The sequence below is a fragment of the Microtus pennsylvanicus genome, chromosome 2 (assembly GCF_037038515.1).
Source record: "Microtus pennsylvanicus isolate mMicPen1 chromosome 2, mMicPen1.hap1, whole genome shotgun sequence".
Classification (NCBI taxonomy): Eukaryota; Metazoa; Chordata; class Mammalia; order Rodentia; family Cricetidae; genus Microtus; species Microtus pennsylvanicus.
In genome coordinates, this window is record NC_134580.1 from 108,012,650 (window position 1) to 108,039,371 (window position 26,722).

Sequence of the window (26,722 nt, forward strand, 5' to 3'; positions counted from 1 at the left end):
AGAGATAACAGTGGTTAAGAGCAATTCCCAGAACCCACATGGCAGCTCACAACTGTCTTTAACTCCAGTTCCCTGGGATCTGATGCCAATGCATATAAAATAAGGTTAAATAAGTTTTTTTTTTAAATTACATTTGGTGACTGTGGCCAAGCCAGTGCAGGCAGGACTGGAAATTGTGCCACGCTGTAGCCTGGGTAGCAGTCTGGCCGTTGGATGCTGACTGTAGGCCTTGGGTAGTTAAAATAGCAGTAGATTCGGATATGGCTACTAAGACAGAAAAACAGCAAAGACCCAGAGGAGTCAATGACTTACCCAAAGTCACCCAGACTCAATTTACAGAATTGAGCCTGGGGCACACTCACTTCCTCGTTTTCTTTATTCCACACTTTGTTTTGTAATATGACTATAGGGGCTGGAGTTATAGTTTAGTGGAAGAGTGTTTGCCAGTCATGCATGAGGCACCAGGTTCAATCCTCCAACACAGCTATACATGTGTGTGCTTATGTGGGTATATACACATCATATATGCATATAAATGCAGTAGACTTTCTCCGGAGACTACTGTTCAGGTATATACGCATCATACATGCATATATAATGCAGTAGACTTTCTCCAGAGACTACTGTTCAGGCAAACACACCAAGTCATCAGCATAATCTTATTTATTATACCAGAGAAGTAGGGAATTACACAGGCCTATTAAGGACTCACGTATTCCAAGTAAGTTGGATAAATGTGATGTTTGAGCAGCACATAAAGTCATCCCAACACAATATACAGATTTCAGAACACACAAAGAGCTCCTATGCGTGGAGAGGGACCACTCACGACATCTAATGCAAAAATGCAAATCCAGTCTGTTTCCTCTCCCATTCAGCCCCATCTCTCTAACCTACCCATATCAACATTTGCCTGATGCTGGGGCGATTTGAAACCGAGGAGGACCCTGCATCTGACTCTGGGTTATAGGAATCAAGGGGTTCCAGCTGATCTTGAACACTCAGTTGTTTACTTGGAGACATAGAGGTTACGGCTCACTGTAGTGTTGAGGTGGGACAGTCGCTCCTTCAGCTGCAGCGTCTGGATCCCCTTTCCCAGCGCCAGTGCATATGCTGGGCCAAATGACTCAGCCAAATGGCTCGGACTCCCGCAGCCAACTCAGCTCCCGAAGAACACAGCTGCGCTCAGCCTCCTCAGCTCCACTCGACTTCAGTTCCTCATGGGGCAGAAGTGTGATACTGATCCTTTTTAATGAGGGCTGTGGGAACTGGCCCGAATTCTGAATTTGATGCACAGAACAAATTGGTTTGCTTTTCTCCCCTCTTACCGTCTCAGCCTTTAGAAGCTCATGGCTTTTCGGCATGAGCAGCGGGGAGTGGGGGGGGGGGGAGGCACTACTTTAACCCAGGGCCTAGGAGAGGGCATTTCCAGAGACACGCTTGAAGCCACGAGAACTCTAGATGCTCAGACTGAGCATTTAGCCACTAGAGGCCTGGCCTCACTGGGGTCATAATCCCTGCCACCGAAAAGGCTTTTCATTTAACCCGTGGCCTCCAGAGCAGGGTACCTTAAAAGAGCCCCTGATGCTGAAAATGCGGTTAGGATTTCTAGATATCTTGTTTTAAGTTTCTACTCTGTCTCATGCATGCACGCTGTCAGGGACAGCTCATTTTTCTTCTGAGAGGAGCTGGTGATCAGTGAAGTTTGGGGATCCCAGATTGACAGGTATGAAGAACAAGTCTTCCCTGGATTCTGGGGTGGGGGATGTCATAGGGACAGCGTGGTTGGGTTGGTGTCAAAAACCACCACGGATGGGGGTAGAGGCCTACAGGTTTGAGCCGGACATGGGACATGGCCAGGGACTGTCGCTCTTCTCTGTCACTGACTGCAAATACTGCACTCACTCACAGGCAGAACAGGGGTGGGTTGGGCTTAGATGTTTCCTTGTGAATGCTGAATGGAGCAAGGGGTGGGACAAGCACAAAGGGGTGAAGAGGTGGTCTCTAGTACAGGAAGGGGGGGGGGGCTCTTGACCCAACTCCCTGGTGGGGAAGTGTTACGCATCAAACATCTAGATCTTCAGAATAGGTATCAGGGTTTTCCTGGGACCGAGTCACCACCTTGAACTGACGCCGAAGGAAGCCGCCATAGCGCTTCTGGTTGTCCCACTTCAGCTTGGGCCGAATGCGCCGCAGGAAGCCCCCGTAGCGTTTGTATAGGTCCTCATGCCCTACCGGCTCCCCATCCTGGCCCCCATCCTCGTCCCCGGCCATCTCTGAGCTCCTCTTGGGGTATTTGCGCAAAAAGCCGCCATAGCGTTTGTCCTGTTTCCTCAAGCCCTCCTCGTTGAAAAGCAGTGCGTCAGTCTGCGTGGCTCCGTCATTCATCTGCTCGGCACCCACCAGAAGCTCAGACTCCTTTCCATCCCCAAACCTGCCCGAGAGAGCCCTGAGGTTTTCCTCTGAGACGCTGGTGAGAAATTGCCTTTTCTCCAGCTCCTTCAGGAGGGGCTCCAAGAGCTTGGCCAGTGCGCTGTACCCTTCTTCCAAAGCAACCTCGTTATCCACGTCATCCTTGCCAGGGAGCCCAAAGGCAGAGGCGGCGAAAAAAGACAAATAGCGCTGGCATCTCTCCCACTCCCCTGATGGTGGCACCAGGTCCTGACATTCCAGGGAGCAAATCTGAAAGGATCCCAAAGAGCACAAAAGTAATGACACCAAATGACTGTCATCATGCGAGAGGTGAGAAATCAGACTTATCCCAAAGGCACAGAGGCAAGGGTGGAAATGCCGAAAGGAGAAGCAAGATCTTCCTATTGCCCTGCACATATGCATACGCCAAAGGGTGTAGTTCTCTACTAGAAGTGGAGGGGACTGCTAACACTTTAGAGACAGAGGTTCAGAATAGCAGGAAGGATACCCATAGGGAATGGGAGGGGTCTATACACCTGAGCATGTGTGCTGGGAGGACCACAGGATCTGCTTCACAGTGCTGTAGGGAGCATTCAGTCACCTCGACTATAATGATAGTGACGGCAGTGAGCAATGCTGGGACTTGAATTCTGAAGGTCTGAGGCTGGAGTCCCCATGTGTCGCCACATTGCTTTCCCGCAGTGAGCAGGACACACTGAGTGGCCCAACGGATATAGACTAGACTCAGAGAGTAAACACTTGCCATCATCATGATCTCAGAGAATCGCTCTCGGTTTGTAGATGAGGAGAGTGAGACTCGGAGAACAGTTTCAGAGTAAGGGGGCTAGAAAGGGCCAGAATTCAAGCTTGCGGGTTGTCCACCACAGTATAGCCAACTCGGCTGCAGTCCACCTGCAGTGCAGGGTGAGGCATGTGGGGGAGGATGGCCCAGAGCAGCACCAACAGATGGGACGCAGAGAGCCTCAGGCCCAGGAGAGGGGCGGAAGCTCCAAGCCCACCAAGGGCATCCTGACAGGGATGACCGAATTTTGAGGTGACTATCAGTCAGAAACAGAAGCCTTGGAATGTGTACCCTGTGCTGCAGACAGCACACCGAGCACCCAAATGGTCTACACCCTGTTGCCAAGCACTTGGCTGCCTGGAAACATGGTCTGTGTGCAGACCTGGGGGAGCCATGGTGATGAGGTCTGGACTGCAATGGGAACTAGACAGCAGCAGACCCTGGTTCCCACCGGACTGGAGGGCAGGAGACGCCATGAACGATGCGGTAGGTGCAGCAGACTCAGCAGCTGCCCAGATGTGCTACCTCCCGTCTCTGGGTTCCACCCACAAATAGAATGGTATGGAGAAGCCTTGCTGAGACCTACCAGGGGGTTGATGGGATGGGGCCAGTCCTGGGGCCTCACTGCACACAGGGAGCACAGGGACATGCAGTCCGCTGCGTCGTCGGAGGGCACCACCGCGAGGAGGCAAGCCGCCAGCATCAGCACAGACCACGCCATTCTGTCTCACTCTTTTGCTGGAGAGGGAGAAGGACAAGATGGTGAAGTGTCCTGAGCTGACAAGGCCACATCTCTTACTCACATCTCTGTGTAGGAGCACGAGGCGGCAGGCGTTCCCCTTCCTGTAGAGTAGTCAAGGACACAGAAGCTGGGGAGGGAAAGTGGGAGTCAAGGCCACGGAGTAAGGGCTGACGGGAGGGCTGAGTAATCGCTGCACGTTGGGATCTTTGTTCACAATCCACACAGCAGCTCTGCAAGGCAGGCTGTGCTGTAGTTTTCACTGGACAGGTGGGGAAGCTGAGGCACAGGAAAATGGTTCCACAGAGCTAGGAAGCTGGGGAGTCAGGGCTCGATTGGGTCTGTCCAACTGCAAGACACACCTGGGCTATCACCAACCGGAAGGTATGCAGTTATGACCTGAGTCCCCAAGCTGTAATGATCTCTCTCTCTCTCTCTCTCTCTCTCTCTCTCTCTCTCTCTCTCTCCTCTCTCTCCTCTCTCTCCCTCCCCTTCTTTCCTTTTCTGTCTCCTAGTCCCATTCTCTGTCTCTGTCTCTTTTTCCCTCCCTCTCTGGTGCTGGGGATAGAACCAAGGGCCTCATACATGGTAAACAAGCATTGTATGACTGACTAACACTCCCGTTCTTACTGGTTTTTGCAAGTTCTCTAGAGCTCGCCCTTTTCTCTTTAGCACTGCTCCTCACTTGGACCAGAGCTCCCCTTCACCCCCCCTTCACACTGGCCTCCCCCCTTAGCTTCTCGGATTGGAGCATGAAATACCCTTCTCGGCATAGCAATTCAGAGAAGGCACCCACAAAGTGGAATAAAGCCTCAGCCTCTGCCTCACCCCACCCCTAACCCCAACAGTGAGGTCTGGGATCTCCTCTCTCACCTCCTGGCCTTGCACATGCTGATTTTTCTTCCTGGAGAGCTTTCCCCCTCCTTTTACCTCTTCCTTCCTTGATTAGGTCTCACCTGCCAGTAATTTGTACCCTCTCCATCACCATAGTGCACCCCCTAACTAGCCGTGCAAGCACTCCGCCCCTTCAGGCATGCATGTACATGCACACACACACACACACACACACACACACACACACACACACACTATCTCTTGTCCTCTCTGTAGTACTTGCTGGTGGACCTCAGACAGGCTAATTTCGTTCCTGTCTCAGTGCCCTTGTTTGTTTTCTTCCTCTGTCTGAAGTATTCTGACCTCAGGTTTTCACAAGACTGCCTTTCTGTGTTAAATAAACTAAATGTCACAGGGCCAGACAGGCTCATACTGGCTGAGGTATCCGCCTTTACCATTTCCCCCAACTAGAATGTTAGCTCTCAGAGGCACTGACTTTAGCTGTCTTAGCTTCTTATCCCAGCATTTAAAACTCCAGCCAGTACATAGGCCCTTAGTAAGTGCTTGACCGGTGACTGATGGATTATAAGAAAGCTTCTTATAATGGTCCCTTTTGAGAGAGGGAATATGGGTGGGGTTGGAAGGAAGGGGCATTGGAAAGACTGGAGAGGACAGGAAAGAGGACAATCATGTAATTATATTTCAATTGGGGTAGAAAATTAAAATTAAAAAATCACAGCCAATTTTTAAAAGATTTTTATGTTATTTTTAACTATATGTCGATATCAGGTGGGGTATATATATTTCAGGTACCTATGGAGACCAGAAGAGGGTGCCCTGGATCCCCCAGAGCTGACGTGCCAGGCAGCTGTGAGTTGCCTGCATAAGTCACAAAACAATCCCACACCAGTTTGGGGTTCACCCCTAACCACTGACCCAGAACTCTGGCCTCGTCAGTCAACTTTTTATGGTCAAATCACCATGTAGTTCTTGCAAGCCATCTGTGAGGCCCCAGAGACCCCTAGCTGGCCAGCTGGGGGGGGGGGGTTTACTCTCTTCCCCACATAGACATCCTGACCTATTGTCTCCAAGAAAGGAGACACTGTCTGCTCTCCTCCTGCAAACTGTTCTTTCTCTTCTGATGTCCAGGGCCTTCAAAGATTCCACCCATGAGCCCAAACCCCAGAACAGGTCTCCTCTCTCGAAGCACACAGTAGACTCCCCAACCAGAGCCTTCCTGACCATTGTCTCAGTTGCCATCATTGAGCCCATCCTGCCCTAAGCCCCTATGGGGGCGCTTCTGTTGCACGGAGCTGGGTGCAGAGCCCACTCTGTTGATTCTCTCCAGCTAATAATTGCAGTTTCTAGAACAGGTTTAGTCACCAACAGCTAAGTCTTCCACGAGTCCCAGCAACAATTCGCAGAGCCCTGACTCTAAGCCCAAGCCTAGTCTACCCACTCGCTGAGAGGTAGGCGTGATTGGCCCACTTTAGAGAAGCAGAAACTGGTGCTCAGGATCTTGGTACTTTGTCCAAAGTTCTATGCAACTGTAGGCCGGACTGCAGGTCCATGTGCTTCTTCTGAGACTGGGCTCAACTGCTGCCGGCACAGGGAAGCTCAGAGTAGAAAACGCAGAGAGCTATGCCTATGTACCCTCTGAGTCTCTACGTCCCTCGGGTTAGTGCCCTGTTCTATCAGAGGAGAAAATCAGAGGTCTGGGCAAGCGAATGTTCCATTTACATGCAGACAAAACAAAAGGTTCATGGTTTTGGGGGGGGGGGCTTGTTTTTTTTTTTGGTGTATGTGTGTGTGTGCGTGCGTGTGTGTGTGTGTGTGTGTGTTGTTTTTCTGATACTAATAATAGCTGACCTAACCCATTATAATATTTGAGCAAATGAAACCACTGGTGATCCAGTGTCAGTCTCTAACACCTGTTGGGAGACTTCCAAAAGCACCAAGCTCTAAAATAGACCCAATTTCGAACTCTCTATACAAAACTGGTATCCCCCTAGACACAATCTCCATGGTAGCCAGGGACTCTCTGGACACTCTCATCTGACCCAGTTCTGTTCCAGCCTCTCGGGCTCCATAATGCCTCCCAGAGGTCTGACTCTTTCTGCCTATACCCAGCAGCCTTCCCAGCACAGAGAGCCTGTATTTGCAGAGTGCACACTGTATGTCTTTCTGTGCTCCATCTTGAACATAGCTTAACATGAGGAAATCCTCGAGACAACCCCATTAGGCTGAAGCAATATTTTCCCCAGTTCTATAACCAAGGGCCAATGCATGCTATCCCCAGTCCTTGCATTCAGAATTCCCTTTGTCCCAAACACCTGTCACCCATTCCTATTACCTTTGACCTAACTAACTCTCACTCTTTAGAACTCAGCCTTAGGAATCACCTCCAGGAAGTCTGTCTGGACATGGTCCCTCCTTGGAGCTCCTGCAGCCACCCATGCTAGCCCCAGCACATAGTTACATCTTATCTGAGTCTGACACAAGAGGGGATTTTGTCATTGCAAAGTTCCCGCAGTATGATGCGTGTGGTATGCTTGACCATGACAGGGAGGCTACAGTTGAGAAAAATACATCAAAGAGAAACTGGAGAACTAAATGCCAAGAAGGGGCAGGGGCCAGTTTGTACCAGCCTCGTGGACCTATCTATAGTTTGCATTTGTTTGAAACATTATAAGAGGACCAGAGAAGTTTGTGTGATTGATGAATGCATGGGTGGATGGATGGATGGGTGGATGGATGGATGGATGGATGGATGAACGGATGGACGGATGGACGGATGGACGGATGGACGGATGGATGGATGGATGGATGGATGGATGGATGAACAGATGGATGGATGAATGGATGGATGGATGAACAGATGGATGGATGAATGGATGGATGGACGGACGGACAGACGGACGGACGGACGGACGGATGAATGGATGGACAGATGGGTGGGTGGATGATAGATGAATAGTTCCCAGAGCCCCATCCAGGGCTCAGATGAGACCAGAAGTTCCATACAAGTTTGTTGATTGAATAAACAGACATTTTAAAGCTGGGAGTTTTCCAAGCGGGGAGAACCTTTATTTCCAACTTGTTTGGAAAAAAGTCAAAAGTCTTTGAGACATTAGACTTGTATCTCACTTTGGTCCTAGTCATAGGGGGACATACTCACAGACCAGTCCTCACTGTCCCTGCAGAGCACCTAATAAACACTTGTCTCTGCCATACTTGGAAGGCTGACTCAAACAACTTGGGAAAGCAACTTGAGATGAGAGGGGTTCGATGAAGGCGGCCCCTCCAATCCCGCTGCAGGCCACTGAGTCTGCTCAGTAGGAGAGCAGAGCACAGACTCCAGCTAGCCACTTACCACCACTTGGAGAAAAGTTTCCTTCACTAGACAGTGTGGCTAATAACAAAGGGTTTGGGGGTTGTTTAGCCATCAGGTGAGAGACCGTGTAGGCACACTAAACCTATGCCTGGCACACTTTAAATAAAGTATAAAGGGATGGTCTGGTCTTATTATCCAGAGTTCCTTGAAAGAGTGGGTTTTGTTTTGATTTAATTTTTTTGTCCTCTACCTAGCTCTGAGATATTTCTACTGTAGTCAGCTGGGGCTCCAGAGGCAACAAGCATTTTTATTTGAAAAGCCAGGGAGGAATAATAATAGCATGATTTAACATCACAATTATCTCTGGGAGCAATGTATGCATATGATTATGTCTATTTGGAGGAAGAGGAAATGGGAAGAGGGAAGGATGAAGTCACTTGCTTAAGGTCACACAATGAGTCAGGAGAACCTCCAGCTCTCACACCCACCTTGACACACGTCAATGTTTCTGTGACCCTCCGGTGACAGCCACCCTGGAATCTATCAGACTGAGCCACTGCTCTGGGCCAGACGCCTCCAGATGGCCCCTCAAGGCAGGCTATCAGTATAGGCTCAGGCTTCAGAGGAGAACCATCCTGGTGGCAGGACTGGAATCCGTAGCATCCTCTACCTAGAGGCCAAATGCTTTATATCTTTGATATGAATCACCTGCATTTGTGATCTGGGCACTATCGGTCCCACTTTCTAGGTGGGAATGCAGTGATTCAGAGACATGGGAACTAGGCATGACATTAATCCACCGGTTGCACCCGCTGTCCAGAGGTGTAGGGACACATGGCATGTCCTGTGGGCTAACCCCCAGACTGTCACACTCCTGAAGATGAAACCACTTTAGGACTTTTCACCTTAGTAGAAAGTAACAAGTTCATTTTTGTGAGTTCCCAAGGGGCTGCCAACAGAAGGCTCTGAAACTGGAGGATGCCCCTTATTGAGAAATGCTCACTCATAGAGGAGGGGCAACCAGTTTGCAGAATGGCTTTAGTCCTGAGCAGAAAATGAGCCAACGTTTTGTTCAGCAAGTATCAAAGCACGGACATAGGACCAGGCTTTGCCCAAAGGTCACCACATTTACTGAGTAGAGACAGATAGAAATATGGGTCCTGCAGCCCAGGCCCCAATGGCCACGGTCTCGGTGACATCATTAGCTGCAGTTCTAAAGGAATGTGTCTCGGCTGTCAGATTTGTACTGGAGTCTCCTCCCCCCTCCCTTATTGTCGTTTGGTGCATTTGTAGGATAAGGAGAAAGAAAAACGGAGAACGAGAGGTCAAGGAGAGAGATGAAGAGTCAGAGTAAAGGGACACGAGTGGGTGGGGGGCAGTGCAGATGTTGAGGAAGAGGGCGGGGCTGAGAGGAAGCAAGGAAAAGGAGGTAAATGCCAGTGTCCTCTTCTGCCTCTCCCCAAGTCTGCTACATAGTAACAGCTCAGGAAACGCTTATCAAGTTAAATTGAATCTTACAGGAATAAGACTGGGGACGCAGGCAGGTGAAGCCACACATCACCTCCGGTGAGTATGTCTGCAGCTCATAGCCAAGCATTCTGGCAAGTGGGGTAACTGGGGTGGGGTGAGGAGAAAACTCCTGAGCATGTCACCTGCCTCAGATATGAGCGCTCTGGTGGGGGCGTGGAGTAGGATCCAGGCTGGGCTGCAACGGACCTGGAGACATAGCTCGGCCTGACGTCCCTATCTCTTCCCACTGTGGTCAGCTCTGTCTTGGTGAAGTTGTTTTAGCACCGTGTCAGACCCCTAAGATCTGCCAGTCACTTAGGAGCTGAGATGAGCAAGTGGGTGAGAGAAATCACCTGCTGACTGCCCTTCCTCAGGTATGCATTGAAACCAAAGCAGCGACGACTGACCCCTCGAGGAATAAAAGTGAGATATGAAATATAGAAAAGTTGGGCCAGGATATCGGGAGCGGCGATGAGATGTCAGGGAGGGATTTCATTGTCAGGGGAGGGCAGATAAAAAAAAATGAAGTCATCTATAGGGGTGCAGAGAGGAACACTGGCCCCAGAAAGATCTGAGTTTTAGTCATATTTCCCTGGAAGAGCACACGGCAGCATGGAATGGGGTGACCGAAGATGTCATATAAGAAAAGGAAGGGAGGGGCTCATTCTGAAGCCCGCCATTTTGAATCAGCAGAGAGTTGGCCATGGTAGCATTTACTGAGTGCCTACCAAATACCAGGTGCGTACAGCCTCTCTTTGGAGCCTCACGGAGATAGGAGGGAAAGGACATTATTATTATCTGCATTATATCAGTGAGGAAATTAAGACCCAGAAAAGGAAAAGAATTGTTGCACAATTACCCAGCAAAGGAAGGCTGCCCACGGGGTTTAAACTCAGTCTAGGCTCAGGTGTGGCCACCCACTCTCAGGTGATACCTGGGAAATTCTTGAAGTAGCGCTCAGGGAATCCTGTGAGTTTTCACAGTCTTCCGTGTGCTTTCTCAAACACCCCAGAGCGAAGCACTTGAGCAGCCCGCTGCAGCAGAATGGGGGAGCCTACCACACAGCTGCTGTGGGAGCTCTGGGACACCCCAAACCCAGCTGTCAGCTACTCCGGGAGACAAGGAGAGTCGCCTGCCACCCAGCATTCTTAGCACAGTGAGGACAAAGCCATGGGCTCAGGAGTGTGTGGGTAAACACACACACACACACACACACACACACACACACACACACACACACACACCAGCACCATAACTCACCCGTTGTTGCTGCTTCAAGGACTTCCCCCGCACAGATCTCAAAGCCTGGGGAAGAATGACCTGCAAAAACAGAACAAAAGGCAGAGTGGGGAGGGATGAGGCAGTGGTGAGGGACGCAGGGAAGGAAGGTGAGCAGGGCACAGGAGGAAAGCCCCCACGAGAAGGAATGGAAAGGGATTGACGTTTGGAAAGGTTTCGCAACAGATCTTGACAGCCATGCCTGTCAGAGTAGAAGGATGAACGGTGTCTATTTCACCAACCCTTGGCCGAAGGGCGGTAATGAGAGTTCGCTGTCCGTGGGAGGGTGCTTGACACCAGAGCCAATAACCTAAAGAGCTTGGAGGCTTTATTAAGGGATACTTGTAAACCTTGAGAGGTTCTCAGAAAAAAAAAAATACCCAGGGAAAGTAACAAGCCACAGAATTTACTGTTCAACCATGGAGTGGTCTCCAGGCACCTTCTCTGAAGCTCGCCAGCTTTATTACTAATGTCAAACTTTGGGGTTCCATAACACTTTCTTTGGATGTGGGCATTGCTATAAGAGAACCCATGGCTTTCCCCAAGCGAGCTTCCTGCAGCCTAACTTAGCCGCCTCCGGCGTAATTTACATGAAAGCAACAAGTCTTTTCAAAGTAAAATTGGCGAGCCCTGCTCGGCCGGCTCGGGTGTCTAGCCACGCTCCCACAGCCTCCATTCGGAGTAAAATCATAGCAAATTAGCACCTCATCAGCGATTAAACGTGAATTAGAAAGAATAAAAAAGACGGACGGCGCTTGTTTATGCGTTGATGGTGCCGCTCCACACTTGGCAAATGCCGAGTCCCGGACCTCATTAACGTTCGCAGTCCTTGTTCTCTAAGTCCGGTGAGGCTGTTAACCTTTAAAATCCGGCTAATTAGTGAAACCTCTTGGTCTTCCGCCCAGGTTGCCCCCTTCCCCTCAGACCCTGGAAACTAGCATGGGGACCGCTGTGTGGCAGAGCCGAGGCGCAGCTAGCACCTGTGTAAGTCAGGACTGTACAGGGCTTGGGTTCTAGAGGGCAGGCAGCTCTTAGGACTCCCTGACCTGGCTTTTGTAAACTAGCCTTGAAAGGACGACTTTCTGCGCTGAGTAGTCTGAACCAAACCTGACTTCTCCCAGCCCAAGCTCCCACGGAGGGGCAGATGCGTCAAGCCAGCATGCCTGAGCTGCCTGCAGATCTTACCTGTATATTGCTTTGTCCCTGGTATTCTGGCTGGTCGGGTGGTCGGGTGGCCGATCCAAGAGTCAGGAGGCACCCTGACTCTAGCTCAGAGAAGTGCCACAGAGGAAGCTGTGAGGGCTACCAAGTCCCCTTAGAATGGCAGTTCTGGAGCCTTTCCCCCCTTTTATGGATGAGAGTCTCCCCCTGTCGCTCAGCCCTCTTGCGCTCGCTAGCACAGCACACGCTGCCAGGAGCCAATGGGGAAATGGCAAAGCAGTCAGAGCTCAGACCCCCCAGGCCTTTCCACTCAACTCCCTGGGCCTGGGTGAGACACAATGGCTGGTGATGGGATGTGGGGGAGGACGCAAGTGCGCAGTCTGGGGGTGGATTCGCAGTGTAGTGCTGTTTGTCACTTCCAATCCGGCCACTTTCAGCATTTCCAGGAGAGTGTCACAGGAAAGCAGAGACAAAGGTGGGGAAAGGCAGAGACAGAAAGATGGAGAGACTCTGAGTGAAATAGAAAGGCAGAGAGAAAGCCAGCAGACAGAGAAAGGAAACAGGCGACGGCTGAGACACAGGAAGAGTGCAGACAAAGCAAGAGGAAAAGAGAAAAAGACGCACAGCCACAGAAGCTCTCGGAGACTAGGAGGTAAAGGACAGAGAGTCAGAGAAACAGAAATGCTGGGACAAGGAAGGCTGTCTCAAAATATAGGGACCAAGGGATGTCTTGGAGTGCCCAAAACAGTTGCTGGCTATGGAAAAAGAACATTCAGCTCCGTGTTGACTGGGTCACACGCACACACTGAGATGAGTGCACATTTGTGTTAGGGTGCCAGTTGACTTGGGCACCTGCCTGAGTTGATGCCAGGCGCTGCCTTTCCCTTACAACCAGGGGCTGCTGTTCGATTTTCAGCTTCCTCTGGCAGTAACAGGGGTAGTCCTCAGAGTCCCGGCTGTGATGTATCTGGGAGGGATCACATCCGCCCCACGGGAACCCTCCACCGTGCCATGAGCAGCCTGCAGGGTCTGCACAGCTGGAAACAGCTCCCAAAACACGGGCATCTCTGAGTGTGGAAGAACACATGCTTGTCTCTTTAGCCAGCAGCACAACTGTTTGCCTCGGTGGGGAGACTGCCAGCGGCTGGCCAGGGAGTGCGTGTCATGAACACTTGGGTTGCACCAGGCAGTGAACAAAGATGTCAGGTTTAATTCTCATGTCCTGGCCAGGTTCAGCAGCATAGGCTAGAGAGTTAACTGGCCCCTGAACTTAGCATATCTGTCACCAAGACCTGTCATCCAGACCCAGATGGATCTGGCCCTAACTCTCTACCTACTGGACAATGGCCCACCCCGAGGACTTGGCTCTAGAATGTCCACCTCTGAGACTCAGTCGGTTTGCCAGAACAAGGTAGACAAGAGCAGCTAGTAACACTGGCAGTCTGGCTTTAACTTCTGCTTCTGCCGCTCACCAGTGCAGAGTACTGAGACAAGTTAATAGATTCGGCCTCAGTTTGCTCATCCGTAAAATGGGGAAAAGAGCCCCCATTGGGAGCTTGCCATAGAGAAAAGAGGAAATGCCAAGAACGTCTTCCGTGGCTGGCACATGGCCCGCACTTCCTCACAGCTGCCCTCGTGGTTGCAGTGATTAGCTCAATCGTGCCCGGTCTGATGCACCAGCCACGCTTCACGCTTCTCTGGGGCATCAGCCTCTTCCTGCCGCTGGGTCATCTCATGCTCTCATACACCCAGCATGACAGAAGGGGCCATTTGGTGAGTACCTAGCACATCCCAGCACATCCCAGACATCGTCACTTGTTTCACCGGAGCCTCAGCAAAGCCACCCAGTGATGTGGTTGTCACAATGTAGCCTTGTGTGACTAAGCAGCTGCCGTGTGGTGTAGTGACAGTCATGCAGGGAGAGTGGGGAGGTCCCAGATGCCCTGTCCCTGGGCCGTGACTCCAGGCCCCCGGTTCCTTCTCATCTCCACCCTAAGCTTTCCTTCTGCAGGACTCCTCGCCCACAGTGAACCAAGGGCTGGCTCTGACAGGCAGGAACATACACTTCCAGGCACTTGCCCGGCATCTGGTAACCATGTCTCGGGCTGTCTTCCTGCTTGCCGAGCTGGAGCTCCTAGTGTCTCTAGTCACTGCTACCCAAGGATCTCACAACCTGAAAATGAGCTGTTTCTTCATCCTCGAGGTCTAACTCTCCTACCCTCCGCTCCTATTCTCTTTAATTCCCCCTCCCTTCTCCTAATCTCTACCGACGTAAACTCTTGGCAATAACCTTGGAATAGACCAAGAATCCTAGAAGAGATGGGGTGACGTCATTCCCTTAGCTGGAAGTCAGCAGATGCTAGAGAGAGAAGTGGGAGATGCTACATTATAAAGAGATGCGCAGGCAGGCAGAGATGCTCAGTGTTGAGTAGCCTTCGCTGGAGGCCATCGTAGCCTCAAAGCAAATATTTCCGGCATTTATTTTTATCTACAGTGTCCTCTAAATACACACACACACATGCGCACACACACATGCACGCACGCAGGCATACACATGCCTAGGCACACACACACAATTATTGCGTACATGTTGCAGAAGGCTAATAACAGACTCTCCTTATCCCTGGAGAACCCTAACACAAAGTTTGTCTCCCTTAGGCCTGGGACACACACCCCTCCCACTTGAGGTCCTAATGCAGGCCTCTGAGCACCATTGAAGGGGAAGAGCAAACCAGGCTCCCTGGACTCTCCTGTGGGCTGACTCTATCCATCACAACCAACGGACACCTCATTTAGATGCACAAATGCCCGAGTCATCCTCTGAAGGCAGGGAGATAGTGGCAGCTTTATCTCGCTGTCAGGACTAATCCCTGCGTTCTCTCCTGCGCCTTGCCGCCTGTACTCGTTAAATGATGATCTCCAGTTCTGATCATGAAATGGACGAGAAACAAAGAACAAAGTGAAGGAAATGCTTGAAACAATCAACCCTCAAGCTGTGCTGTTAGAAAGGTTTCAGGGAGATCACGTTAGAAGACAGAAAAGTAAAGGAAATGAAGGCAGCTCTTATTGCTGCAAACCTCTCTCATCCATCAGCTGTCCTGTGATCAGCTGTGGCCCTCACCTTCCGCTTGCAGACTAAGAAACAGGCTGGGAGGCGGAAAACAAACAAATCACCTCAGAGTAAACCTATCCCAGTGTGAAAAATAATGAAGACTTTAAAACACCAAAGGAAAAAATAGGAAAAGACACTCAAAGATGAAAGGACTTTCCAGGATCACTGATTGGACAAATCAATACCGAGAAAATAGCTATCTTATCAAAAGCAATATCAGAATCCCGAGGTAGTTCTTCACGGAAACATAAAATACATTAAAATCCCTGTGTGAGTACAAAAGATTAAAAGAGTATTTCTTGGTGTATCACCATAGCTGGCTTCCATTATGTGCATGGGACTGGCGCAAACACCAACACGTAAATCTGAGAAACACAGTGCAGGACCAGTTACAAATCCTCGTAGCTACAGCCACCTGGTCCTTGACAAAGATGTAAAAAACACAGATCAGAGAAAAAGTAACCCTTTCAACAAATGGTGATGGGAAAACTGGACAGTCTTCTTTCTTACCCTGCACAAAAATCTCCTTCGAATGCATCAAAGACCTAAGTATAAGACCTGCAACTCTGAAACTTATAGAAGAAAATGTAAGGAAATGTCTTAGTTCCGTTTCTGTGGCTGTGGTTAAACACCATGACCAAGGCAACTTAAAGAAGTAAGAGTTATTTGGGCTTATGGTTTCAGAGGGACGAGTCCATCACAACAGGGAGGCTTGGGAGTAAACCATCAGGAATGTAGCAGGAGCCAGAAGCTGAGAGACCACATCTGTGAATATAGACACAAAGCAAGTCGGTGGGGAGCAAACAGGAAATGGGGTGAGACTACATAATCTCAAGGCCCACACCCAATGATTTATTTCCTCCAGTAAGACCACACCCCCTCAACCTCCCAAGTAACACCACCAACAGAGGATCAAGTTTGTAAATACCCAAGCCTATGACGGACATTTCTCATTCAAACAGTCATATTGTTTATGGCCAATAAGACGCATTTAGTCTAACTTCAAAAGTCCCCATACTCTTTGGCAGTCTGAACACTGTTTACAAATAACAAAGTTCAGAGTCTTTTCTGAGACACAAAACAATCTCTTCAAACTGTAACCCCCTGTAAGGTAAAAACATACAATGGCATGGAATATACCTTACCAGTCCAGAACAGAGGAATGGGGGCATAGTGAGGAAATGCTGGACCAAAGAAAGACCTAAACCCAGCAGGACAAACACCACATTCTGTAGCTGCACATCTGATGTACAGGACATGAGTTTTAAAGAGCTTCGATGGCTCTGGCCCTCCAGGTTCACTGCCTGCAACATGCATCTTTCTCTTGGGGTGATTTCTCTCCCTCTATGGAGCGCTCCTTGGCAGATATCTATGGTTCTGACATCCCCAATATCTTGGGGTCTCCACTGAAACCAGGCTTTACTTTCCCAACTTTGCACAATGGCTTCTCACAGCCTTTCCCCCTCTCTGGGGGCCTTCAGGAAAGGACTCCCCTGCCCCTGCTTGGCCTCAACAGCTCCCCCAAGTCATAGAGGAAGAACTCAAGAACCCCTTCACTCTTACATTCTTTATGCCTTTAAAGCCAGCACCACGTGGCTGATGCTATCAAGTTGAGCTACCAACTTGGGGTGGGCCACTTTGAACAGCTTTTGTTTGTTGTTGCCAAGTTTGTGTCTTCAAAGACCTGAAGGGTGCAGGGGGGGGGGGGCGTGGATTTTTCCCTCACAGCTGTGGTATCTTCAACATCATGGAGTCTCCACCACAACTCTGGCTTCACTTTCACAATTTCACACAAAGGCCGTCCACATTTGCTCTCCCTGGCAGGGTCTCAGGCAGGGAATCCCCTCCCTCAGGCTGCCTGGCCTCAGCAGCTCTCCTTCCCAAGTTGGAAGTTTAACTGGGTCAGGTGTTTCCCTGAGGGCACCTTTCCCTTACTCCAGTGCAGAGCAGACTTCTTTTTTGTTTTGTTTTTTTTCTAGACAGGGTTTCTCTTTGTACCCCTGGCTGTCCTGGAACTAGCTCTGTAGACCAGGCTGGCCTTGAACTCAGAGATCCACCTACTTAATGTTGCTAATATTCTTAACAATTACAGGTCTCTTCAGCACAAGCCTCCGCTGTGACAGTAAGCTTCTTATTATCCTTTGTGTCTCCAAACTGTGAATTTTGCATTTCTTTGTGACCCACATTTTTTTCACTATAGGCTTGCATAAGGGTTATCAGTAATTACCATATCACAGATTTAATATCATATTGTCTTGAAATATCCTCTACCAGCAGAGAGATTTAATCTCAGCACTCAGGAGGCAGAGGCTGGTGAATCTCTGAGTTTGAGGTCAGCCTATAGAACAGTGTCTATAGAACAGAGTTCCAGTATAGCCACAGATATACAGAGAAACCCTGTTTTTAAAATGTAAAAAGAAATAAAGAAAGGAAGGAAGGAAGAAAGAAAGAAAGAAAGAAAGAAAGAAAGAAAGAAAGAAATTTCCTCTACCAAAGAAATTAGTTTATTGCTTTTCCATTTAGCCTCAGGCAAGTTCTTAGGACAGGGGCAAAAGGCAGCTAACTTTTTTCTTGTCAAAGTAGCATATGAGTAGCCTCTGGGGTGCTGTTAAAATCATTGCTTCCTTATGAAACTTCTTGAGCTTGGCCTCTACAATCTATACTATTCTCAGAACTACAGTCTTTCAGCCTCCTACTCTGCTTACAGTGTTCAGCCAGTTTTCTAGACCAAAGTTCCAAAGTCTTCCACATTCCTCCAGAAAACAATATAATCAGGTTCTTTAGAGCATACCATCCTCTGGTACCAATTTAAAATAGCTTAGCTTGCTTTCTATTCTTGTGATAAAACACTGGGCAAAACCAACTTGGGAAGGAAAGGGTTTATTACACATTACAAGTTAGAGTTCATCAAGAAGGGAAGCCAAGGCAGAGACTCGAGCAGGAACTGAGGCCCCAACTGAAACAGAACCATGAAGGAATACTGATTACTGGTTTGCTCTTCCGGCTCACTTTTAGCTTCCTTCCTTCCTACCTCCCTCCCTTCCTGTATCCCTCCCCCTCTCTGTCCCTCCCTCCCTCCCTTTCTCTTTAAATAGTATAACCTTTTAAAAATAGATGTATTCACTTTTATTTTAAATGTGTGATTGTTTCGCCTGCATGGATGTGTGTGCAGCGCACTCATACCTGCTGCCCGTGGGTAGCAGAAGAAGTTGGTTCCCTTGCAACTAGAGTTAAAGATGGTTGTAGCCACTTTGTGGGTTCTATGAGCCAAACTCGGGTTCTCTGCAAGAACAGCAATTGCCTTTAACTACTGGACCATCCCTCCATCTTTCTTTCTTTCTTTCTTTCTTTCTTTCTTTCTTTCTTTCTTTCTTTTGTTCTTTCTTTCTTTCTTTCTTTCTTTCTTTCTTTCTTTCTGCTTTTTGTTTGCTTGGTTTTTTGTGACAGGGTTTCTCTGTATACCTTTGGTGCCTGTCCTAGAACTAATTCTTGTAGACGAGGCTGGCCTTGATCTCGCAGAGATCCACCTGTCTTTGCCTCCCAAGTGTTGGGATTAAAGACACGCATCACCACTCGGCAAATTTTTCTTATACCTTCCCAGGACCACTTGCCCAGAGATGGCACCAGCCACAGTGTGTTGGGTCCTTCTACATCAATCATTAATCAAGAAAATTTCCTACAGACTTGACTACAGGCCAATCTGATGGGGACATTTTCTCAATAGAAATTCCATCTTCCTAGGTCAAAATACATGTGTCAAGTTAACAAAAGATAACCAGAACAAAAGAAAAATACTTCATAATATAAACATGGGCAGGGAGCCCTGAATAGGACTCCAGTTGATCGATCAGAAAATAATAATGGTAATTGGCAATGAGACCTCATGAATTAAAAAGATTTTATACAGGGCTGGAGAGATGGCTCAGAGGTTAAGAGCATTGCCTGCTCTTCCAAAGGTCCTGAGTTCAATTCCCAGCAACCACATGTTGGCTCACAACCATCTGTAATGAGGTCTGGTGCCCTCTTCTGGCCTGCAGTCATACACACAGACAGAATATTGTGTACATAATAAATAAATAAATATTAAAATAAAAAAAAGATTTTATACAGTGAAGGAAAAGTTAATTGGGGAAGAGACAGCTTACAGAATGGAAAACATTTGCCATCTATATAACTGTCAAAGGACTAATATGTAGGCTATACAAGGAACTGATAAAACTAAACAAGAAACCAACTCAATTTACTAGGCTAATGAAATAAGCAGACTTTGCAAAGGATAGCATAGAAACAGTCACTAAACATGGAAACTTCAGTTTAGCCTACAACCCCACGAGCCTCTAGAGAAAGGCAAATCAAGGTTATAGTGAGATTCTATCACAATCTAGACATTAGGAAAGCAAGTTGCAAAAGGTGCTGGTGAGGCGGTGAAGAGGGGAAAAGGGACCCGAAACACTGCTCACCAGCTTGTGAACTAGCCCAGCCACTAGGGAAGTCTGTATGGAGCTTCCTCAAAAAGCTGAACAATTTTCCACGTGATCCAGCTGTGCTGCCCCTGTTTACCCAAAGGCTTCCCTAGCTGACACCGCAGAGACACTTGCTCATCAACGTTTACCACAACACCATTCACACAGGCTAACTTGTGGGATCAACCTAAGTGTCCAACAGCAAAGGATAAAGATAATGATATAATATGCACAAGGGAATTTTCAGTCATGAAGAATAACAAAATTACATTTTCAGGAAAGGGAGGCAACTAGGAGTAATTATATTGTGTACATTAATCCAGTCTCAGAAAGAGAAATATCCTGGGTTTTCTCTCATGTGTGGTTCCTGGATTTTTATAAATATGCATCAATTTAGATATAACATGAAAATAAAAGCTAAATTGTCTAGAGCAACAAAGCAGGCTAATGCAAGGTGAGGGAGTGAAAAGGGAGGGTAAGGGATGTGGAGGAGTGTCCTCAATGCATAACACAAACTTATATGAAAATATCATTGTGCAACAATATCATGTATGATGAATATATATAATGAAAATAAGAAATAAAGTAGAGTTCATGGCGTGTCCATACCCACCAGCCACAGAAAGGTGTTTTGATGGGAGGCTGAGAGATCACTTAGGACTTGGGTAGAATGACCTGTCCATCCCTAGACGGCTTCAAGTCTCTGGGTTGTAACAGGGCCACTTTCCCTTCAGTCCTTCCATTACTTACGAAGAGTGTCGCCCTGCAGCGGAGCAACCCTGCTACCGCACGCTGATCACTGCCCCTCATCTTCACATCAAGGGTATGATGACTGCTAGCTTCTGTGACAGTTGCCAGCTTCCCCTCATCTAATATAAACCCTGTGAAGGCAAATGTATTGTCTTGCTGAACACCTACTAGGTGCTTAACAAACATTTGCTGAGTTAGTGACCACAGGAATTCCAAGCGAGGTAAGTGAGCTGAGCAGCAGAAGACAAAGCATGGGGAGAGGCCACGCAGGACCCTGGGTAAAAACAGACAGTTCTCAGAACAGACTTGGGAAGCTGCCAAGGACTGAAAATGGGTTCTTCCTGTCGACAAAGAACCCAGAGATCCAGAAACAACTTACTCAGCCCTTGAACAAGAAGCATGTCTCAGTGTTTTGATACCAGTTATTCAAATTCAAATTCAACATGATTCCCATCCTTATCAAGCTCATAATCCCATGAAGGAAACGTGCAGGCATAAGAATATGAAAGAAAGAACTGCAAAAGAGAAGCAGCGGAAGGGGTGGAAGCAGCAGCGATATCTCTCTCCTGGTATGCTCAGGAAGGATCCTCTACCCAGGTAACACCTGGGTTGAAAGAATAGGAGCTCACCAAAGACACAAAAATGGGTTTCCTAGAACGCCTCAAAGAACCAAGATTAAGGAAGCAGAGAAATGAAAAAAACTCACTTAAGACGACATAATTATTATGGTAAACAAAATGTTGCATCAAAATATAAACATGAAATTATCATATAACCCAGCAATTCTACTTCTAGGAATAACCCCTGAAAGATTGGCACTAGGAATTTAAAAGGATAAACACACACTGACTTTTTAAAAAGCAATCCCACTGGTGAAAGAGTAAGACCTGACAGTCTATGCAGAGACTGCAGTACCATTTGGCTCTGAGAAGGGGTGGGGTCCTGCTATTTGCTGTGGAAGATGAGTCTTAGCATCCCAATGAGGCAAACCCAGAAGGCAGTGCCACACAGTAGCAGCCCTGCGAGTCCAGACAGACACATTTGTAAGACAGCAGTAGGGTGGAACTAACTTACTCCTATGCAGAAGGGAGACATACGGAGTCACTGCTCAAGTCTCTGGAATGAAGAAACAGTTACTAAAATGTACAACGGTTGTAGAACATCATGATGAACTAAACACACAACTTAACACTGATGAAGTAAATGTGTAACTCATTACAATGGTAAACCTTGTATGTGTACACACACACACACGCACACACACACACACACACACACACACACACACACACAATCTCTCCACAGCAGGATGTTCATATCATCACACAGTTGGGATAAAGAAACAAATCCTGACCTGCTAGTGGGTTATTTAAAGGATCCAGGAGCTCCTTATACTTTGCTAAGACTCCTGCCTCAGCCCCAGGTCTTCCCATCCACTGTGCTTCCAGGCTCACATCCGTTCATGTAGAAACTTGGGATCTGAAACAAGGGGACTTGAAAAAATTCATGAGATATATCTTTCCTGCAGGGAGCTTTCCTCAAGCAAGCCCTGAAGGTTTCTGGAAGCTGCTGGTCTCTATAATGAAAGTCAAGAAACACTGATTCTAATATCTGCAAAAAAGTAATCATTATCAACCACAGGGCAAATCAGCTCAGTGGGAAGAGAGAAGGTTAAGTGTGCAAATGACAACATGGTCTCCCTTCTGCTATGCTATTTTTATGTGGGCTGCTACCAGAAGGTGCTTCCCACAATCTAGGTGGGTCTTCCCACATGAACTAATCACTTCTTCGGTGAGGTTCTCTACTCAGGTGATTCTAATTTGTGGCAAGTTGACATTAAAACCAAACATAACAGGTATCTTGACTATGAAATAAGGTTGGAATGGCCAGGGCAGAGCCAAAAGTATTTACACCAAGGTTTAGCTCCCTCTACAGAACTTCAGGTTGGCCACAAAGAACCTGGCTGTAAATAACCAGAAGGTCTCTATCTTTTAAAGCTCACTATAGCCACAGGATGCTCAAGGCTATCACTGAGGAAGCAGGAAAAGTTGGCAGACATTCTCAGAGAGAAACATCCTCTCACCAGGCCAAGAGCTGGCAGGAAGCTCCCAATCCTGGCAACGACTCTAAGCTTTGAGAACCTAATCACCCAGACACCAAGCTAGACATGGCACACATGTGCTCTTGGCCTGAATTTATAAACATGTCATTTCCTAGAAGACATGGGCTCTTGGGTAGCAACAAAAACACAGAGCTGTGTGCATCTTCTGCCCAAAAATTTACCAGGTGCCAGGAGCAGAGAGGGGAAACAGGAACGAGGGAGAGCTCCAATTCTCATGGACAAAACTTCTCTCAGATTGTTGTCTCAGCAGCAGCATTCTGGCCCCTACTTTATAACTATTTTTCTCCTACTCGGAGCCTATCACTCTGCTAAGTAATCTCTATGTACTGCATCATTTAACCCTCACAACAAAGTGGATGCTAGTTTTACCTCCATCTGTCAGAGCAAGAAATTGAACTTGGAGGCTGGGAGGTGGTGGCATATGCCATTAATCTCAGCACTAGGAAGGCAGAGGCAGACAGATCTCTGTGAGTTCAAGACCAGCCTGTCTACAGAATGAGTTCCAGGACAGTCAAGGTTACACAAAGAAACTCTGTCTCAAAACAAAGAGAGAAAGAAAGAAAGAAAGAAAGAAAGAAAGAAAGAAAGAAAGAAAGAAAGAAAGAAAGAAAGAAAGGGAAAGAGGGAGGAAGGGAGGAAGGAAGGAAGGAAGGAAGGAAGGAAGGAAGGAAGGAAGGAAGGAAGGTACTGAACGTGGAAAGCAATGGTTTGCCTGAAGTCACACCCCTGTGCCTGAGGTCACACAGCCCAGAAACTCAAGATCCATCAGCATCTAAGTGCCTTACAGAGGGAACCAGCACCCAAATAGCCATGCATGGCTTCTGTGACTCACAGAGAGGAGTCACGGTGCACCAGGCATAGTGATAAACAGGGACAAATTTCTGTATGTTTATTTTTCAAGTGAAGACAATGAAACTCTGGGTTGGGGGCAGGAAGCTTCTTAAATGATGTATCGGGCTTCTGCGAAACCACAATTGTGGCCAAGTCTGCTTGGTTTGTACTCCAAATGCCTTTCTATCATCTACCCACAATGCCCTCCTTCCTTCCCAGCTACTGGGGAGCAACCCCTGAACAAGACTGTGATCAGCAGATGGCCACAAGAAGGGACACCTGCTAACTGAGCACTTATCTGGGCTCTGGACATGGCAACATCATTCATATTTATGACTGCACATCTTAGAGCATGTTCTTGACTTCTGGTCAATCAACAGGCAAAAGGTAGTGATGGCGCCAGGTCTAGACTTCACTGAATAGTGGTGTGGAATACTTTGACCAGATCTAAAAAGGGCAAATCTCAAATATTTGAAATGTAATCACAGCATGTGTCCAGGACAGGTGAATGAGTCTTGAATTTACCCTTCTGTACCCACTGGAGGTATTTTTCCCAACTCAACACTGCCTGGGTTGTAGGAAGGCCACCCACAAGGACCTCCTTCCTATACAGCCCACACCACCAGATCAGCGGAGCCCTATTGGGTTAAAATCCAGAGTCTCAGGGCTGGAGAGATGGCTCAGAGGTTAAGAGCACTGATTGCTCTTCCAGAGGTCCTGAGTTCAATTCCCAGCAACCACATGGTGGCTCACAACCATCTATAATGAGATCTGGTGCCCTCTTCTGGAATACAAGCATGCATGGAAGGAATGTTGTATACATAATAAATAAATAAATCTTTAAAAAAAAATCCAGAGTCTCATTCTGTCACAGCAATACAGAAGCCCCTCTAATGTCTTACGGCCACAGAACTGATGGCAAGCTGAGTCCCGAACCTAGTTTTTTCCTTTCTTCCCACCGTCTCCTATGTCTGCTGCAGGCCACCATGAGACCACTTCTCCAGATGAAGGCTGGTGCAGCTGAAGGGATGCAGCTTGGAGGGATGGAGAAGCCCAGGCTCTGGATGTTCTTCTGGGTACCACTCTTCCTACCTGTGTGGCATGGGCAGGTTATCCTTCCCCGAGCTCCCGCTGCCTCCTCTATGAAATGAACATCATGTAATGCTGAGAGTGGTGGCGCATCTTTCTTCTCCTATGCCATTAGCAGCAGGATTGGTCCTGAAACTGCTCCATCATCCCAGACATTTCGCATTTGTGGATTTCTCACGAAACATCAAGGATATGTCTCCTAACTGATGTTCTAAAATAGACCTCAGGTGCCCAAAATCTATACATAAGACTTGAGACAAATAAGTTCTCATACAAACATACACCAATAAGAGCAGACACACGCAAACAGGATCAATGTAGAGACCCTTGCCAACACCCTGTCGCTGCAAACTCGTAAACATGATTGCATGAGTGTACATATGCACACATGCTCACAGAGCAACCACAAAGTACCATGCAAACGCATCCTGCAGGGGACCCACCTCCCACCCTCAGTCTGTGACAAACTCAGGAATCTTATCGCAGGGAATGGGAGCTTCTGGATCCCTGTTCTTGACTGACCTTGAACAGCTGCTCCGTTTCAACTCAGGGCTCCTTGGTGGAAGGCTACTGCCAGTCTAAAGCTGGGTCTTCAGCTGGCTTCCACCTCTGATAAAATGATTAGTTTTCCATTACAAGCTTCTGCCTCTCTGAGTCACCTTTACAAGTTTCTTGTAATAGTGGCATTTTAAAAAAGTAACTTTCTGAACACCCAACTCCCGTCAAAAAGGTTCACCTTCCTTGGTGAAGCATTTGCAAGCTGGTGGAGGGCGCACAGAGCACAGCGATTTCCACATCTGAGAAAAGTGAGTGGGAGAGAATATCAGACAACTGCACAGTACCAATCCTCATTTAAAGAAAACACTCTCGGGACTTCTTGGCATAGTTAAAATTGTTCTGTGTCTCTCCGGAGATGTCGCATAATAGGCTCTGCATTGCCAGGGAAAAGGACACGTGGTGCCTTGTGGATAGGTCGGGGTTTCATCTGAGGTTTAATCAAATCTATCCTTTGTAGGATTGTATATAATTTAGCATATAATACAGCAATTGAGAGCAAGGAAGTGTTCTTGCACACTGACTGTCTGTATCTGCCCCTCACTAGCTACGTGATCTTTGGCAAACTACTTAGGTTCTCTCTGCTTTGGCTATCTTTTATGTAAGTCAGCAATAACAAAATGACCCTTATAGAGCTGCTACAAGCCTGAAATTAATAAATGTATAGTGGTTATAACCCTAGAACCATCCATAAATGCCAGCTGTTACTTTTCACTCCATTGTCCCCTTCTAACATCAAGGTGAAGTAAGTTAAATAAGATGGTGCCACAAAGAGGTAGAGTTAGCAGATACTTCTGTTATCAGAGTTGGTTCTTTCTGAGTAGGGGAGTGTGTTTTTTAATGCACATGTGTGTGCCTACATGTATGTATGTGCACCATATGTGTGCAGTACCTGTGGATGCCAAAAGAAAGTGCCAGATTTCCAGGAACTGAAGTTGCAGGTAAGCCACCTGCTATGGATTCTGGGACTCAAACCCAGGTTCTCTGCAAGAGCAGCAGATGCTCTTGACTGCTGAGCCATCTCTCCAGCTCCAATCTCCCCCTGCCCCAAATTAAAGTCATGAATTGAATGCTGGATAGCCTAAAGAAAACTGTATCTTATTTTAGTTGGGGTTAGTATTGCTGTGATGAAACATGACTAAAAGCAACTTGAGGAGGAAAGGAATATTTTTGGCGAATATATCCTGAATCACAGTCTACTAAAGGAAGCCAAAATAAGAGCTCAAACCAAGTGGAGCCTGGAGGCAGGAGTGACGCAGAGGCCACAAAGAAGGGCTGCTGACTGGCTTGCTCCTCATGGTTTGTTCAGCCTGCTTTCTTGTAGAACCCAGGACCACCAGCTCAGAAGTATCTCTATCCCCAAGGAGCTGGGCCCTCCTATGTCAATCACTGGTTAGGAAAATGCTCTACAAGTTTGCCTTTCTACAGCCCAGTATTATGGAGATATTTTCTACCCTTCTCTAAGATGACTTTAGTTTGTGTCGGGTTGACATAAAACTAGCTGGAACGGGTTAAAAATGGCTTTGGAGTCAGACAGAGTTGGGGCTGGGTCCTACTTCAGCTCTTAGTGTTCTGTGAGCCGAGAAAAATCACTTAAGCTTTCTAGTCTTCGGTTTAGCACTTGTCAGATGTATATATACATGGTGAGTCCAGCCCTCCAAGACTCAGGAACCTCCAGCACACGAGGAGGGGTAGCCCAAGAAATGATGCTTGCTTGGAAGATTAGTGTAT

General features: G+C 47.7%; 1 protein-coding gene across 2 annotated transcripts; it reads right to left on the bottom strand.

Annotated features, from left to right (window-relative positions):
* Positions 1-648: 648 nt before the first annotated feature.
* Pdyn (prodynorphin) lies at positions 649-25,048 on the bottom strand. 2 transcript variants are annotated; one of them, XM_075962145.1, is made up of 4 exons: positions 24,959-25,048; positions 10,891-10,950; positions 3,801-3,952; positions 649-2,682 (listed from the first exon to the last, which is right to left on the bottom strand). In XM_075962145.1, exons 3-4 carry the CDS (start codon positions 3,933-3,935, stop codon positions 2,065-2,067), a joined length of 753 nt encoding a protein of 250 aa, XP_075818260.1. In that variant the 5' UTR covers positions 3,936-3,952; positions 10,891-10,950; positions 24,959-25,048; the 3' UTR covers positions 649-2,064. The 2 variants fall into 2 exon arrangements, with proteins under 2 accessions (XP_075818260.1, XP_075818259.1); XM_075962144.1 differs by lacking the exon at positions 24,959-25,048 and adding an exon at positions 12,094-12,521.
* Positions 25,049-26,722: the final 1,674 nt, after the last annotated feature.